This window comes from Mesoplodon mirus (assembly GCF_964341445.2).
Source record: "Mesoplodon mirus genome assembly, chromosome: 12".
NCBI lineage: Eukaryota > Metazoa > Chordata > Mammalia > Artiodactyla > Ziphiidae > Mesoplodon > Mesoplodon mirus.
The window spans coordinates 77,353,054-77,372,033 of NC_138988.1; the positions used below are offsets into that span (position 1 = coordinate 77,353,054).

Below are 18,980 nucleotides of genomic sequence, written 5' to 3' on the forward strand. Positions count from 1 at the left end.
CAAAACTTCGAATCCATTTCTAAGTACACCAAATCGAGCAGAATTTTGTGGCCAACTTGGGAAACTGGCTAGATCATTACCTAATCACAACCATGCGATTCAATGTGCATTAGACGGCTTTTCATCTTTTCAGACAGATAAGCACTGTACAGACTGTATTAGAAGGATCCATTCTTCACATGTATAATGAAAGCATACTTAACAAACACAGACATGCATTTCTGTCCTGGACTCTGTTATCATTCTACTTTCAGAATTACGATACAGTGGGGATCAGAGACTCCAGGGAAGAGAGGGGTAAGATCCAAGGTGAACCAGAAGTCTTGAATACTGTCTCACGACTCTCCAATCAACCACTGATAAATATTTTTGAGCATCTGATATTTGCTGAGTGTTGGACAGGTGAGGCATGGCACAAAAATTGGATAACCTATGTTCCAGTCCTTAAAGGAGCTTAGTTTTTCATTGGGGAAGGGGCTATGAGGAGTGATTGACACACAGGGAACAATTCCAAGTAGCTGCAAAATGGCATATAACCACAGGTGGATCAGGACTTGATTCTATGCTGGTCTCTATTATGACATTTGTATTATGCTTCTTGTGTGGTCTAGACTCCAAGTCCTATACAAATTCACTGGTTTGAAGGTTTGGGACATTGAGATATTCTAGTTAAAGACGGGTTAAACTCAAATTTTAAAAAATATCCTTTCTTTATATTGAAAACCTTTCCAAAACTTGAGTCTGCTTTACTTTCTGCATAAATAACTGTAGCTCAGTGAACCTAATTGCAGGGCCCACAGTCATTCTCATTGCATCTAGATGTAGATTTCATTCAGTGTAGATGAGAAAGATAGGAGGCTGATGTGGATGTGAACTAACTCCAAAATAGCCTGAAATTTACTTTAAAAGACACCCCCCAACACACACACACACACACACACACATTCCTAGTATCCATGTGTTTTCTGGTGATCATCTCTTTCCATTAAAGACTACAGTGAGACCTTCCAACAGATTGAAGATTCCAATTGGCCAAAATGTCATTCCACTTGAAATAACCCTTTATTATTCACAAATACTCTTCATCAGGGATTTCATCATCTCATAGGCAAGAGGCCTTAATAACCCCTGGGGGAAACTGAAACTCAGAAAGGGACTTTATTCCAAGTCACATAGTAACTAAGTGATGGACCTATGATTAATATCCTGATCTCCTTGTTTTTAATCCTTAGCCTCCTACCTCTCTAGTCTGATACGCCATGCCTTTCCCCACAAGGCAAAACTTACTGGGGACTCTGGCGATCTTAAGCTACTAGACATGAGTAAAAACGACACGGCTCACAACACCTTTGAGTATATGAGATGCTCCCATCTCCAAGTCCACCTTTTGGAAGCTTCTCTGGAACACGGCACAGTTCTCCTCAATGCCAAGCACAGTGATTGCCACTTGCATGCCCCTTGGTTTTGTCATAGCATAGGGAAGGAAACGAGATGCAGAGAGATGAAGACCCATGTTCCCAGACCTTGGTCAGCCTGTAGAACAGACCCTCTGCATGCAAACAATAGAAACACAGAACACCTCCTGGGTGAACAAACTGATGATCTAACTGGCTATTAACAGCAACAACAAACTTGGCTAATATACCACTTAGGATGTTTTGGCCACTCATAATAATAAACAAATAAGCAATGAACATCCTCAAACAGTCTAGGATGTATTACAGGACAGGAAGTGCAGAGGTAGAACCAGTCTCAAGATTTGACATTTCAGCGGCTCAGGGTCCCATCAAGGACCCAGGCTCTCTCCACTCTTGTTGCATTTTGCAGTGTATTAGTGCCTTTGCCTGAGGCTTGCCCCTCATGGTCTCCAGAGGGTGGCAGCACTTCCAGACCTCACATCCACATTCCAAGGGAGCACCAGAGGCAGTGACTTAGGGAGTCACTTTCTGAAAAACAAGGAAATCTTTCTCAGCGGTTCCTGAACAAACCTCCCCTCAGAACACTGGGTGAAACTTGGTCAAGAGTCCACTCTGAAACCAACCACAGCCAGGAGGACAGGCTCAGACCATTCATGATTCACCCCTGAACCTGGGGCTGGAACCATTCTCACCTGAGTCACAGGAGGGTGGGGAGAGAGTGGGCAGGTGGGGAGAAGGGAGGAATGGGGAAGTGGACTCCGACCCCATCAGAGATCGCCAGAGGAAGATAGGGGTGGTCGGGATGGAGAGATGACCACCAACAGTATCTGCTCTGAGCTGCCGGCTGCCTCTCCCACCAGGACTTATTCCCTGAGTCAAGGGTCTGATCTCTTCCAAGGGATGAGAAGCTGTTCTGACAGAGCACGGGGAGCACAGAGGACTGCCAGGACCTTTTCACCTTTCAGCAGTGTGACTGCTCACAGAGGTCCTCCTCAGGTGCTACATTGACTACAGGTAAATACTTTTTTTTTTTATTTTAATAAATTAATTAATTTATTTTTTGGCTGCGTTGGGTCTTCGTTGCTTTGCGTGGGCTTTCTCTAGTTGCGACAAGCAGGGGCTACTCTTCATTGTGGTGCAAGGGCTTCTCATTGCGGTGGTTTCTCTTGTTGCGGAGCACAGGCTCTAGGCACGCAGGCTTCAGTAGGTGTGGCTAGTGGGCTCTAGAGTGCAGGCTCAGTAGTTGTGGCACACGGGCTTAGTTGCTCCGTGGCATGTGGGATCTTCCCAGACCAGGGCTTGAACCCATGTCCCCTGCATTGGCAGGCAGATTCTTAACCACTGAGCCACCAGGGAAGCCCCTACAGGTAAATTCTTACTGAGGATTCTGGGGACCTTAATCCAGACTCAGTGACATGATGCTAAGGGCGGGAATTTCAGGCCAGGAAAGCTGATAGGGCGAGGCCACCGCGGGCCAAGAGAGAGCTTTGGGTGCAGATAGACCAGTCTTTTAAGGTGTTCCTTAAATCGCACCTACACTGTCACTGCTGGCCCACCCCCAGGTACAATACACATAGGAAATTGAAATAAGACCCATGAAGGAACATCAGTATATTTTTTTCACCTGGGCCATGTACCATGATAGATTTTTAGCCTTGCTAAAATAAAAATCTGTTTTTGGATGGCTGAGTCACAAGCTTTTTGCTTTTCTTTCTGTTCTTCTTCCTCCTGTTTTTTTTCTTTTCTTTTTTAAATTGAAGTATAGTTGATTTACAATGTCATGTTAGTTTCAGGTGTACAGCACAGTGCTTCAGTTATATATATATATATATATATATATATATATATATATATATATTCATTCTTTTCCAGATTCTTTTCCCTTATAGGTTATTACAAAATACTGAGTATAGTTCTCTGTGCTATAGAGTAGGTCCTTGTTGGTTATCTATTTTATAAACAGTAGTGTGTATCTGTTAATCCCATCCTCCTAATTTATCCCTCCCCCCCTACCCCTTTGGTAATCATAAATTTGTTTTCTATGTCTCTGGGTCTATTTCTGTTTTGTAAATAAGTTCATTTGTATCTTTTATTTTTCAGATTCCACATAGAAGCGATATCGTATAATATTTGTCTTTGTCTAGCTTACTTCACTCAGTATGATAATCTTTCGGTCCATCCATGTTGCTGCAAATGGCATTATTTCATTCCTTTTATTACTTTTTTTTTTTTTTTTTGGCTGCACCGTGGGGCTTGCGGGATCTTAGTTCTCCAACCGGGGACTGAACCCAGGGCCTCGGCAGTGAAAGCGCCAAATCCTAACCACTGTACCACCAGGGAATTCCCTATTTCATTCTTTTTTATTGCTGTGTAATTTTTATTCGCTTTTGATTTTTAAGAAGAATGAACATATTTTCTTTTATAATGGGAAAATAAAATAACGTTTGGGAAAAAAGAGGTATTTCGTACACATTTCAAACAGCATAGGAAATCCCCACCTCCAGTAAGAAGTCTGATGATCGCCTTTGTATTATTTGAAAATAAACCAACTTTATTTGAATCAGTCAATATCAATCAAGACTGGAAAACAAATTTATAACTGGTTCAGATTCATGAGGAAGACACTCAGTAATATCTTCATTAAAAGGCATTTTACATTATTAAGGCTTGAAAGCAAGACCTATTATTTTATCACCACAGTTAAAGGTCTTGAGAAAATCAAGTTACCATCATTGGGAGTGTCTTTATAAAATGATATGTTTGATCTTTTATAAAAGCTAGGCTTCTTTTGCTAAATTAGTTAGCTCTCCAGCTTATAAAATGGGATAGGCAGGTGGTCAGGAAAGATAGACAAATTCAAACATCAGCTGGATATTTTATATTTTAAATATATGCATAGTCAATATTGCAAAATCTCTAATTATACATAAATACCTTAGACAACTGTATCCTTTAAATTGTATTTTGCCAAAAAACAGATTGCTTTTATAGAAACACAGATTAGCCCAAACCCTACAATGAGGCAATTTTTAATTTTATTTTTGGTTGCAGAGGGTAGCATTGGATCCATTTCCTTGAGTAACATTAAGTAAGATTACGCACACTTTGGATCATATCTAATTATGAAATGAAAGTATCCTGAAACTAAACTGGGAGGAGAATATTGACAAAGGGAGAGGAAGATGCATTCATAGGAGGGCACGTGTCGTTTGGATTAAATGCCAAGAGCAGCAGATAGAAGATAATGGGCCTTGTGTGCTAGAAGGGCCCCAAAGCCAATGATGTGATCACTTCTGTCCTAACATCAGAACCAGGATGCTTCACAGGCACACTCCTTTCTCTAATGCTTTAGGTTCTTTTTAATGTTACATAAAAAACAAGAAAGTGATCCCATGTGAATCATCGAGCTTAGTTTTAACCATGAGTTAATGCTTCATCTTTCCAAGGAGGAAGACACCAGCATCTTGATTCCCTCTGCTGTTGAACTGGCTCCTGGGTCAGTGGAAATTGGAGCCACAGACGTACCTACTGGATGTCGGCTGTCCCTAGACCAACTTAATTTCAGACAGACTCTCCCTGTTTCCTCCGGATGGAAAACTTGCTCGGTAGACCTGCACTTTCCTGACTCTGCCTCCGTTTTCATTCTATTTGTCCAGACCTTGCTGATTTCTAAGACTCTTAGATCCTCAGGGTCCCTTCTGGGCGTGATGCATTTTGCAACAATTCTAAGATGCTTGGTCTTGTCTTTCTGCAGAGTGGCCACTGGGCACAGGTGTTGTGAGCTTCACTTATTTCATTCAGTACTAGAAAATTCAGCCCAGGAAACCTCACTCTTGCCATGGCCCCTTTCTAATGAAAAGATCAAACTCCTCAATGGCCCCACCAGAACGAGAAGTGAACGCTGAAGATAGTGCCATTTCCTAGGAAGCTGAAACTGGTTTGAGATCCTGTGGTCCAATAACCCAGTGGAGTGTGGGTTTCACTTTTCAACTCATGAGCTTGGTGCCAGGTAGTTGTATCCTTGTTCAAAACAAGACAGCCATACTCACGCCTGTGATTCTGAATTGTCAGGTGATGAGGGCGTGCAATAGAAGGAACTCTGCTCTGGACCAATCCAGATTTTACTGACCCAGCTCATCTTTTATAGCTATTAAAATCTTATCACATACCCTCTTGGGGCCACCTGAGAGGCAGGCAGGACTGAGAAGATGGGTAAATTCAACACAGTCATTCTGAGTATGATTCTTATTTCTCCCCCACTATGCTACTGCACCAAAAAAGCCACAGTGATGTGAAAGTCGAAGGAGAGAATTAAATCCAGAGTAAAACAGGATCTTAACCCAAATAAATCCCCTTTCAGCGTCACTGAAATGCTTTCCGAGGCATCAATATGCATTCCAGAACAGTGACAAAGGCCACCTCCCATCTTAACACTCTGGAGTTCAGGGTCAAAGTGCAGACCATCAATACTCCCTGAGTTGGTTCTGGGGACACCTAAGGACCTCTCCACACTGTTGCTGGGAGATGATAAGCTGTGTACGTGACAAGGTCATGGCCAAAACCCGGGGAGGCTGAAAGATCTGGAGAAAAATCTCTTTGGAAAAAAATAATCATAAGGCAGTATTATTATGCTTTAAAAATATTCTGATAAATCTGGTCATAGACATTAAAGCTTTAAACCAATAGTCAGTTGCATCACATGATAATCTCCTGTTGCAATAAAAAGATAGTCCTGGATTGAGTACCAGGAAGTGCCGTCCATCTGTAACTCCTCTCCCTCTTCTAAGTGGTTACGATGGATCATATAACTGTCCCAACCTCACCCCTGTGCCTTAATATTGTTATTTATGTAAAACTAAGTCAACCACAGAAAGAACATCTAGAACCAACAATGCTGATTTGGTTTGGCTTGTTTGTTTTTAAAGGCTGTGTTTAAAGACTCACCAGTTGCTGAATTCTGAATATCAAAGCAGAGTCTTGGTGTGCAAAAACTCCCCTGGGGGGAGCTACTCCACTTGAGCTCCTCCTGTTTTCTCTGTCGGCCGGCTGGCTATGCTTCTCAGATGTGCTTTAAGAAGAGCGCCTCCCTGGGTCTCAGGAAAGTAAATTGCCTCTTAGATCATCAAGCCTGTGCTGTGACGTTGAGGGAAGGATTTCTGGGACAACAGGATTTCACACTACTTAAAAGGCCTTTGGGATCATTCAAGCTTTCACCTCCCAGGAGGCCAGTTTGGGGTTTTTCCCTACAGTCAAAAGGACTGTTTCCTTACCAGTTCTTTTCAAACATCTCCAGGGACAAAATTACCAGGGAGTCTGTGGAAAGGTTCCCTTAGAGGTGAAAATGCATCAATTCCTTCTGCTTTTTGAAAGGTCTCAGGCTTATAGGATGTCTTGCTGAGAAACGTCGTCTTCCTCCCTGGGCTAAAGGAGACCCTCCTGCTGCTTCTCCTTGGCTCTGATCAGGGGGCCCCTTTTATCTCCAGAGATCCCTGGAGGCAGGTAGGTCCGGGGATTGCTTGGGTTAGAATCTGGTGATGTTTCTACAGGAAGGCCCTGTGCCGTCCTGCCCTCACTGAGCAGTGAGCCAAGTCCTGGGGCTTTCGGGCACTTGGGAGCCTCTCTCTCCACCAACAGGCAGCACAGAAGGAAGGACTGTTGGAGGTGAGGGTCGGTGGCGGGTGGACTTTCTCCCAGGGTGTTCACGGGAAGAGGGAGCTGATGACTAGCTCATTTTTCTTTGGTTCCTCTGCACAGGTCCCCGTGCTCAAGCAGGGTGAGATTTTAAGGAGGTGAAATTCAAGGAGAATGACTACAGAGCGAAATATTAGCTAAAAAATTTCTTCTTTTTCATCTGGCAGTTGAGTCAGATGGTAGGAAAATTTACCCAGATGTGTATGTACTTTCTGTTCGAGTTTAAACCACATGGTTTCCCAATCAGAAAGGCCCATGAACTTTATTCCTAAGGCTCCGTGATCAAGCCACCTCCTAAATGTATTCTCACCCATCGGAGGCTACAGTTGATTCAGAGAGCACCCGGCTTAGCAGACTCACATCCAGGAACAATTTGAAGAGACCGGACAGTCATTTTTGGCCAATTCTTGGATTTTTGTTATAAGGTATGTAGTTACATGACATCACCAGTTCAAGACTTAGTTAGATCATAAGAGAGAAGACCTATCTAAAAGATTCCCGGGAAACATTGAGCCTCCTAAAGAACTTTTCTGATCTTCACCCATCCCTCCACCCCCGACTCCCATCTGCTTTCTCAGAGACCGAAATTCACTCGTGGATAAACACAGTCAAACCCAGGCACGTAATCTCCAATGAAACCACTCCCGTAAGCAAGCAAACCCCATGGCTGGTAGACCCCTTGGGCCTTTTGGCATTAACACTGTTCCCCTCCCCTCCCCTTCCCAGTCACCCCAGCTTGGAATTACATGCCAATTTCCCTTCCTGGCAAGGCCTGAACAGATAAAAATGGAGATCAGCATCAAGCCAGGTACTTGATAGCATCAGACTGTGCCTGGCACTGCAGCGAACTGAGATTGTGTCTGAAATAGTTTTCCAATCTGGCCTTCAGTGCCCGAAGTGACAGGAGTGCCAGAAAGTGCTGAGTGACTGGAGGTGTGTCTGCCGGATGCCCAAATCCACACCTGCTCCATTCTTTCCATTCACTCTCTGTCTCCCCCTAACAAAGCACTGCATCTCTTTCTAATGAGAACTAAGATGGCGTTTGGCCTTGGCCTTGGAGTTACTGACAAAGAGGTGAGTGGATGAGGACCGGGTGTTGCACGTGTCTAACGCAGCCTAGGAGATATTTTGATATTGGCAAAAGGGGCCAGTGACAATCCCACAGACGGGTTCGTTCTCCTGCACCGACCCCAAATACACTGAACCCAGCCCAGGCCTGAAAGGCTGAGAGCTTGACCGTTTCTCTCATTTCTGCTTGCAGATTCCTGCCTGATCAGATGGGGATGGTGCCGACCTTCATCAAAGACAGTAGGCTGGGGTTCCAATGATGCCAGCAAGATGTGGCCTGATAAAAACAGAAGTTTCTGGAGGTGACATGGAAAAGGAGTCCGTGAAGCTGGAGTCCTTGGGGAGATGGTGAGTCTTTCTGCAGCAGTGATGGGGCAAGACGGCCAAGTTCAGGATCGGCTGAGGCGCTTGGCCACATCCGCATAGGCCAACTCAATCTCACTGTCGGCCGCGCAGGTGTTGGTGAACTCGTCCCGGGCGTAGGCATTCTTAAGGTACCGCCACAAGCCCGTCATCTCAGCCGGGAAATCGTAGTTGCGGTATTTCTTGGCCACAGTCTACAACAGAGATGGCAGGATGGAGATGGTGTTAAAGCATGAAACAAACCACTGGGAAGGTGTTAGTGGTGTGACCGAGTGTGTGCACAGCGGGAAGACCCTCCATGCATCCTAAGGGGCCAGCAGCAAGATGCTTGTCATGCAAGGTGGCAGTGCTGCCTTTTTAATGCAATTTTGTTTATTTTATTTTATATTTTATTTATTTTTATTTTATTGTATTTTCTCAAGCAAATATAATTTGCCCTTTGACTTAGTAATTCTGCTTCCAGGGATTTTTTTCCTTAGGAAATACCATGGGTGTACAAGAAGATTTAGCTACACACATAGGGCCGTAGGACTATTTGGAAGAGCAAAAAATGGTATCCAACACAAATGTCCAACAACACGTGAATGGATAAATACGTTATCATACATATCTGGAGAGCCATGAAAAATGATGCTGCAGAGGAAATCCCAGTGACTTGGAAAACGCTTCAAGAGAGGCCGTGAAGTTTCAAGTGTAGTATAAGGCATTTGGAGAAATATGTAGTATGACTAGAAGTATATACACCAATCTATTACCCGTGGTTATGTCTGCTTGACAGAATTATAGACAATCTTTTTTTTTCTTTTTTCCCTATCCACTTTGTTTTACTAAGCATCCTTATTTACAGAAGAGAATGCAAAGCATAAAACGTAAGTTAGGTATAGGAATGTATCTGTAGGTTCAGGGTATGTGGGAGTGAACAGACAGTGATTTCCGTTCTCTCCTTAGTTTACCACACTCGGGGCTGTGGACTTGGGCCTTCTGGGGAAGTGGTGTTTGTGTTGAGAGACACAGTAGCATAGTGGTTAAAGCGTGGGCTCTGGATCCCAGCTGACTGGATCTGCAATCCTGACCCCACTACTTGACAGCTGTGTGACCTTGGACTAGTTACTTAACTTCTCTGAGCCCCAAATTCTTTTCCTCTAAAATGGAGGTAATAAGACGAGCTACCTTGGAGTAATAAATCAGTTAATACACATAAAATGATTGGGGGTGTGGGGGGGCTGGCTCATACTAAGTGCTCAAGAAAGATTACCTGTTGTCAGAATTCACTGAGACCCACATTTTGCCCATTGCATGCATTCCTCCCTAGGTAGGGGCTGCGCGGTCTCTTTAATAAGGTCTCTCTAGCCAGGGGGGGCTTCAAAGACGTGAGACCCGTGAGTCACAGGGGGTCTCACACTCAGAAGGGCCCTGCTCTTGGTTTAACACTCTGCTGTCAACATCTGGAAACTGAAGACTTTTTTAACAGGCACCCTTTTAGTTTTGCTGGGCACTGGGACCTGCACATTGGCTAGTCTTGCCTCTACCCCCTCGGGAACTGGAGAGGAGAGAGCAAAGAGTAGCCTCTCTCCTGCAGCACTGACTTCTGACTCCTTTCCTTGCTTTCTTTTTAAACAGGTCACCAGATCACTGGCCCAGGGATCCTCCCACTCAGGGGACCCCCCAGACCAGCCACTCCGGGCTTTCATCTTCATCTGGGCGCCAGTGCTGTGCAGGATTCCCCAGAAAGCAGTTCTGAGTGAGGAACACCGATGACCTATTGTATGAACAGCTCAGTCGCATAGACACGACCACGTTCCAGGGAGGATGCATTTCGCCGCTCCGATCTCCTACATGTGTTTTGAACTTCCATTATGGCCCTAAGCTCTATTCTACTCCGAATCACAGTCAGTTCATAACCTCCCTCTCTTCCCTAGCTCGTGAGCAGTATGAGGACAGGAACCGCAGCTTCTTCATTTCTGTCCCGCTTGACAACCTCAATAATGCTGCTGATAAGAGTAACAGCAATAGCAAACATCTATTCCCTCCGCATTCTGCACCGGGCACTGCCTTAAGCACTTGGCGAGCTACTGAAATCTCTAAATAACTCTACAAGGAAGAGTGTGTTATATTCCCATTTTACAGATGAGAAAAATAAGGCAGAGGGAGGTTAAACAAGCAGGGAGGGATTCAATAAAAAGTTGTATTTAATCTTTACCATCTTGTTATCCGAACATCAGACAGAGTGCCTCTAGTGTCAAACGTATATGATCACTTAACTTTAAAGCTCGCAGATCCTTTGCCATGAGCAAACTGGAGTCACAAGAGATTTAGTGGTTGATACAATGTTACACAGGAAAATAATTCAACCAGGATCTGTTATCTATAATTTTCTATTAATCACTAATATTTATTACAGTCTCTGCTGTCTAATCCAATTCTTTCCACTTTGCCACTCAGCCTTATGTAAATGATAAAGGAAGAGCTCTACTCAGAATCTCTCCTGTGCCAATGATTCAGCTACTGTTGCTTTATCTCCAGACCTACCGGTGTAGCTGTACCGGCTTCTTGGTGATGCTGGGACTGGGACTGCAAACCTTACCTCTGCTTTGCCGGCAACTCCCCTGAGGCTCTAACAGGGGGTGCTAGACAGAGGCTTCGAGACTGGAGGAGGGAGCAGGGACTGGCCCCTTCCTGTGGGTTTCCTGTTCCTATGAGAGTCTCCTTTTCTCCAGTAGCAGCAGCTGAATCCAGTTTGCCATTCTGCAAACGCTCACAGGACCCGTGTCCTCACACCAGCTCAGAGAGGCCGGCACACAGCAGTGAGCCCCCCACTGAGCTTGCGTCCCAGCCCCACGGGCCTCTCTGAACTCAGCCCTCAGCCCCAGCTAAGCAGCACCCCACCCCGGAGGTCCAAGGTGTAGCTCTGTGGGATCCCTCATGGAGTTCAAGGTTTTTTGTTTTTTTTTTAAATTTATTTTGTTTAAGTGTAGTTGATTTACAATGTTGTGTTGATTTCTGCTGTGACTCAGTTATACATATATATTACAGCAAAGTGACTCAGTTATACATATATATTACACATTCTTTTTCATATTCTTTTCCATTATGGTTTATCCCAGGATATTGAATAGAGTTCCCTGTGCTGTACAGTAGGACCTTGTTGCTTATGCAGTCTATGTACACTAGTTTGCATTTGCTCATCCCAAACTCCCAGTCCGTCCCTCCCCCACCCCTGCCCTTGGCAACCACACGTCAGTTCTCTCTGTCTGTGACTCTGTTTCGTAGATAAGTTCATTTGGGTCATATTTTAGATTCCACATATAAGGGATATCATATGGTATTTGTCTTTCTCTTTCTGACTTGCTTCACTTAGTATGATCATCTCTAGATCCATCCATATTGCTGCAAATGGCATTGTTTCATTCTTTTTTATGGCTGAGTAGTATTCCACTGCATATATAGATGTACATATATGTATACATGCATATATATATATATATTACATCTTCTTATCCATTCATCTGTCAATGGACATTTAGGTTGTTTCCATGTGTTGGCTATTGTATAGTTCAAGTTTGGATCATTCCACCCTCTTCCCTCTGCCCTGCTGCCCTGAAGGAGGGACCTCAAGGAACATTTTGGCTTCCTAGTTCTCAGTACTTAGTACTTCTTCATATGAAATTATCTCGGTTAAAATAACTGGTTTGGGGTGGTCACTACAGAAGCCACCTGGCACTGTGTGTCTAGCGTAGGTGTGGCTGATAACACAGGTGATGGAATCAGGGTCCTTCGACAGAGCCCTCTGCTCACTGCAAGACGGCGGCTCCTTGGGTTTGCTCCCGAACCTTTAGAAAAGGTTGCCTTGGGTAACAAGAAAATCCATGCAGGGGTGGAGGCTCCACCAAGGGAAGCAGCTGGAAATTGCCAGAGTGAACGAAAAAGGACCACACAATGTAAAGTGATGCAGCCCCTGTGGAAAACAGTATGAAGTTTTCGCAAAAAAACTAGAAATAGAACTACCATATGATCCAGTAATTCCACTCCTGTTTATACCCTAAAATAATGAGAACTGTATTTCAAAAAGATACATGCACCCCAGTGTTCATAGCAGCACTATTTACAATAGCCAAGATATGGAAGCAACCCAAGTGCCCATCAACAGATGAATGGATAAAGAAGATGGGGTCGGGCTTCCCTGGTGGTGCAGTGGTTGAGAGTCCGCGGGCCGACGCAGGGGACACGGGTTCGTGCCCCGGTCTGGGAAGATCCCACATGCCGCGGAGCGGCTGGGCCCATGAGCCATGGCTGCTGAGCCTGCGTGTCCGGAGCCTGTGCTCCGCGACAGGAGAGGTCACAGCAGTGAGAGGCCCATGTATTGGAAAAAAAAAAAAAAAAAAAAAGAAGATGTGGTCTATATACAATGGAATACTACTCAGCTTTAAAAAAGAATGAAATAATTCTATTTGCAGCAACATGGATGGCCTTGGAGGGCATTATGCTAAATGGAAGAAGTCACACAGAGAGAGACAAATAATGCATGTTATCATTTATATGTGGAATCTAAAAAAGAAAACAAACTAGTGAATCTAACAGAAACTGATTCATAGATACAGAGAACAGACTAGTGGTTACCAGAGGGAAGGAGCAAAATAAGGGGTAGGAGATCAAGAGGCACAAACTACTATGTATAAAATAAGCTACAAAGATGTACAATACGGGGAATATAGCCAGTATTTTATAGTTAACTATAAGTGGAGTATAACCTTTAAAAATCATGAATCACTATGTTGTGCACCGGTAACTTATATTGTACATGAACTATACTTCAATTTAAAGAATGGAAAAAAAAAAACAGAAAGAAAAAGTCCCACAATAAGGTCAAGGCATCGACCAAAAAATATTTTTCAAAATTATAAACTGATCCATGGGGCAGCCTCAAGTCTCTACATGCTGGAATGCATTTTCAAGTTTTTAAAGGATATATATAATATGAGCTTGAAAACGGCAGAGATGCAACTTATGAATATATATTTGTATTTATATATATAGCTCCCTTCCTGTTTGCTTCAGCAGCTGAACAGGTCCCTGTGCCACATGAGGGTCCAGGGGCTAAGGGTCCCAGGGGCAGCCACAGGAGTCCCGTGTGTCCCTCCCTGCCCAGATCCATGCACCATGACCTTGGCCAGAGCTGGTTCTTTCCTCACACGTTGACTTGTGTGGGGAGATGAGAATAGAAGGCAGCCAGGCAACGAAAGTTCAAACCAGGCTGTCCGTGAGCAGCGGGGCCAGAGCAACTCAGCCCCCAAGGATGCAGACACACTGAAGGAGAGCCAATGAAACAGAGAGGGAGAGGATGCGCACGGCAGAAGCTCTGACGTCCGCAGGAACGTCCATGCTCATGTTCTGAATTTGCTTTCATATGAGAACAGTTAGCTCCCCCAGCCCGGATTAAGTCTCAGCGTCTGAAGCCAAAATGGAGGTCTGACTTGCCTTCCCCTTCGCGCTTTCCACACTTCAGAGGTTTGCCAGGGCTCTGGGATCTGATAAGCTGGATCAGCAGAAATCCAAGAAGACGGGAGGTGAGGCCCAGCCTTTGCCCCCTCGCAGGCCATCCTCCCTCTGATCCCCAGCTCCTCCAAGTAAATGACACACTGCACTTCATCCCAGGACAGGAGTGTAACTTAGTCATCCAGGGCTGGAAGGAACTGGAGAAACTAGAGGATGAAGCATGGGGCCTGGAAGATCCATTTGTTCACCTGATCAGACACATGCTTCTTGAGTGGGTGGTCAACCCACGTGTGAGTGAGAGGAGGAGGGACGGAAGTGAGGGGGAGAGGCGAGAAGGAATGTAATCCACATCTCTTCTTTTGGGCATGAGAGAAAGGATTCCCCAGAAGAGTAAAAGGCCTGGCCCAACTCCTGCTGCCAGTTGGTGGCCCCCACGGGACCAGAACTTGGGTCTCCGGACTTCTAGAACGGGTTTCTTTCCATTACCTCACTCTGACAGTGTGACTGATAGAATCAGATCACCCCTAATGGTGCCACTTGTTCCTCAGGAAATGAGAATAAAAGATGTTTTGGAGGTGGGGTGGGCGTGCAGTAATTAATAACTTCAAAGGCATAGCTTGGCTGGACCTACCAGTGACCACTGGCTTGGCCCAAACCCAAAGTGTCTTCCTACTAATAGACTGAATTTGCTCTGCCCATCAGCCCCAGCAAGCAGGATGCTCTCCCAGCCTCCAGCCCTGACGTGTCCCACAGGAGCACCGGTGGGTGCACAGCTAACATTTCAACTCAAGCTGGCATGTGCTCTGATTGGAGGGCTCTGATTTCCAGCTCAGGACATCAGCTGAAAACCAGTAGGCAGATATCCAGCTGATAAATGATTGAATCTGGTTCTCCTTAGTGACAGGTGGAAAGAAACTGGGGATCACACGCTAGGTGATCAAATGGTCCATCAATGAGTATTTATTAAAGGGCCACCATGTACCCACCATCGTGCTTGGAGAAGACCTGTCCTCACAGAGCTTTTTGTCTGAGACAATAAGATATTAACACATGTAAAAGTAGAGAGCAGTCTAGCTCTACGATCACACTGTAATTTTCTCTGGTCTGGTGAGCGTCAGAAAAGGATGGGATAGAAAACAAACTTATGGTTACCAATGGGTATAGTTGAGGGGCGAGGGGTGGAGATAAATTAGGAGTTTGGGATCAACATGTACACACTACTATATATAACATAGATAGACCACAACGGTATAGCACAGGGAACTATACTCAATATCTCGTCATAACCTATAAAGGAAAAGAATCCAGAAAAGAATCTATATATAACTGAATCACTTTGCTGAACACCTGAAACTAATACAACATTGTAAATCAACTAGACTCCAAGAAAGATGATGTTAAAACAAACAAATAAAATGGTTAAAAAAATAAAAATGAAAAAAAGGATGTGAGAAGAAGTATTAGTGTAGAGAAATGTGGGAGACACAACTGCTGTCTTCAAATGAGATGAAGAAAGTAGCCCTGTTTCGTGCTGCTCCAGAGAACCAAAGGGAGCAGGGAGGCATGTCTGGGCTCCATATAAAGAAGGATGGTTTAATAACTGGAACCGTCCAAAATGGTAGTGCTGGCTCGGTAGGCAGAGGGCTCTTGGTCATCAGAAACGTGCAGTCACAGCTGCTCAGAAGCCTGTCACAGACACACAGGAAGGGGTCCGCTTTGGGGTGGGAGATTAGGGTGACCTCAGAATCTCCCCTTTCTTTCCAATTCTCAGGTCCTAAGGCTGGATAGGAAGGGATTACCCTGCAGGTTAACCGTGATCAGTAAGTGCAGCAGTAGCAAGAAAATGCTGTCACGTCTTGCAGCCTCCAGTTCTTCAACTGGTAGATGAGGAAGATGCCTGCCTGCCCCAGAGAGTGGCTACAGGGAATCAGAAGGTGCATCTGCCCACAAAGAAAAATATGCATATGAGGCCACGCTTAATAGAGATGTCGGGGTGGAGGTGTGGCCCGTGAAAACCCATGAGGAATAGGTAAGGAAGAGGCCTGTGGAGTGAGAGGACTATATATAACTATATATAACAGGACCATAATAGCAACTATTATCTATTGAGCCCTTACAATATGGCAGGCACTTTCAGGCCACACTTAGTCTCCCAACAGCCCTAAATAATATATGCCTATGTGACAGGTGTAACCTGGAGCTCAGAGAGGCTATACAGCCAGCACGCAGCGGAGGCTGACTTGGGGTCCCGGTTCGCGTGACTTCCGAGCTCTGACTCTCCATCAGCAGGCGGCACTGTCCTCGCCTCACCTCCACAGGTGACCCGGGCCCTTTGACGGAGCTGGATCTGGGGAGCACCTGCGGATAGATAGAGCGTTTTTACCTTGACCACATGGAGCTTGGGCAGCAGGTTGCAGTCGGCCAGGGTCAGCTCGTCGCCATCCAGGAACTTGCGCCGGGAGCCCTTGTCTTCGTCCCCGCGAGTGTTGGAGTCGATCTCCTCCGGCAGAGGGGTGTTCAGGTAGTCATCCAGTTTCTTCAGTGCCTTGGTCAGGCCTCGCTCAAGGGCTGGCATGGAACAGCAAAAGAAGTGTCTTTAGTCAACCTTCCTGCCACTGGATACAGCCACGGGGTCTTCAGAGCAAAGGAGCTTATCCAGAATCCTGTCCCCCTCATCATAGTGGCTTCCCCCACACTACAGAGTACCTGACAGCCAGGTACACGCTGCCATAGAAGAGTATTAAACAGCCTGAAAAAGCAAATCTTAACCAAACAATAAACATTTGCTAATCCTTTTTTTTTGGAAAAGATCATATAAATACAGAAGTACAACCATCAGGATATCTATCAAAGCTTGTACAGTACTCCTCTCCAACAGATGCAATAATAATTGTCAGTTTTCATTTTCTTCTTTTGCTCATCTAAATTTTGCTGATAATCTGCAATTAACCCGCATACTAATTTTGTAGAAAGAAAGAATTATTAAATAAGTAAATAACAACTGCATAGAGGTCCTAGGAAAGAGATAGTCACTAGATTTGAGGGCAGCCTTAGCTATGGCTAACCCAACCTCAGAAGGAGAGGTGTGAAGGCTTCCAGGAAGACGTGACATAGGACAGTGAGCACCCGTGTCCGGGGCTGCCCCCAGGGAACCAGTGGGTATCAAGGAGGCATCCCTGACTTTAATCTAGAGGGGTTGTTCTAAAAATCAGAGCGGTCCAAAATGGAACGCCCAACGCACCGGGCAGCAGGCTCCACCAGAAACGTGCAACCTGCCTTCGTGGAAACCTGTCATGGATACAGCTCAAAGAGTGAAAATCCGAGGGAAGACAAGGTGGCAGAAGATTTTTCCAGTCTTGCCCCAGTGATTATCTATCAAAGAATTCATGTACGTATAAGAACAGAACAAAATACTCAAAAGAGCAGCTATAGAAAATCACTATCACTCAGAGTCATTCCACCCGAAATCTCACCGACCATTCCAGTCAGAGAACCCTAATCTAGAAACTGTCCACCTGACCGCTGGAGGAGATGGCTGGCCAGGTCATTGGCCAATGCACCTGTCATCAGCCCACCCCACAATGACTGTTTTTTCCAGACTGTGGTTTAGAGATTGACACCGAGATGATGGGAATCAGTCTGGATGTTAATTTCAGCAGCTAAAAGGAGGGAGCTGCCTCTGGAGGAAGAGCCCAGAGGACTGTGCTCTTGCTCAGATTTTCCCCAAATGTGCCTTCTGTTAGCTCCGCCTCCTCACATAACCCGTGTTTGTCTTTTCATAGAAAGACTTTGTCTGAGACAATGAAACGACACCAGCCCACGATACATCAACTGAATGCTTACTGGAACATGTGAAAACAGGCTGGAGGTTGGATGTGGTTTCTCAACACTTCCTCCTCCCTGGCATTTGAACTTGGACTTCATCATCTGCTTTGTGTTTCCAGTTTGGGAGAATAGAGTGAGCGGGGCTGGGAAAAATGCTTGTATTCCCCTTAGTAATTGTCTAGACTGGGATGGGACTGCAAGCCTATTCAAGAGCACCAGCAGAGGGCGCCAACAATACTTCTTAGCACCCCAGCTCAGCCCCACTGAAGCAGCTGTGATTTATATTGGGTCTGTTTGCTTCCACAAATCCCGCTACCCTTTCAGTGATGGAGATGATGACAAAATCTTGATTCTAATGGAGAAAGGAAAACTCAGATAGAATGCCTGCTGAAATTTGATGAGCTGATATCATCCTAGGGAAAGAGACATTGATGGGATACGAGACATTGCAGGTTCTAACTCCAAGTGCCCCCCAGACACCTGAGCAGGTCCCTGCCCGAGTGCCCAGTCTTGGAAACGTGAAATTTGGTAAGAGAGGCCTAGAACAGCAACTGAAGCTCTTGGGGAGGATAGCTCTGGAGAAATTTCAACTATCGCTCCAGCCGTCTCTTAAGGTGGAAGGGTAAAGTTTGGCAATCGGCAGGGTCATTGCCTTAGGTCACAACTACGACATGCCATGTAATATGCCAAGTCAGGATGTTCTGAGGACATCTTCCGAGTGTCAGTGGCATCACTCGTGTTTGTGCATTTTTGATCAGGAACGTGAAGGCCGGAGCTGGCGATAATCACGGTAGAGACAAGAGGAGACGGGGCAGCAGGGGAGGGCCCGTGTGACAGAGCTGACCCCGTGTTTAACTTTTGACTCCTCCCAGGGTGAATGTACCGTGATGCTGCTGAGGCTCACACTCCAAGGCCTTGAACTTGACTTTTCAAATTCCCTATTTATTGTATTGGCTTCCGATTCCACAAATCCTGGAAATGACCCTGATCCTGGCACTTATGAAGTGTGACCGTGGGCACGTTCCTCAATCTCTCTGAGCATCGCTTTTCTCATTTCAACTGCAGGATTAAACATCCCTAACTCTCGGGCTTCCCTGGTGGCGCAGTGGTTGAGAGTCCGCC

At 45.3% G+C, this 18,980-nt stretch overlaps 1 protein-coding gene across 1 annotated transcript in view; it reads right to left on the bottom strand.

Annotated features, from left to right (window-relative positions):
• Positions 1-3,942: 3,942 nt before the first annotated feature.
• CLIC5 (chloride intracellular channel 5) overlaps positions 3,943-18,980 on the bottom strand; it is a 108,861-nt gene continuing 93,823 nt past the window's right edge. Inside the window, exons 5-6 of the mRNA XM_082639038.1 lie at positions 16,417-16,601; positions 3,943-8,734 (exon numbers count right to left, since the gene is read on the bottom strand). Coding sequence (XP_082495164.1) covers positions 8,567-8,734; positions 16,417-16,601 — 353 coding nt within the window. The 3' untranslated portion in view covers positions 3,943-8,566. The remainder of the gene's footprint in view (positions 8,735-16,416; positions 16,602-18,980) is intronic.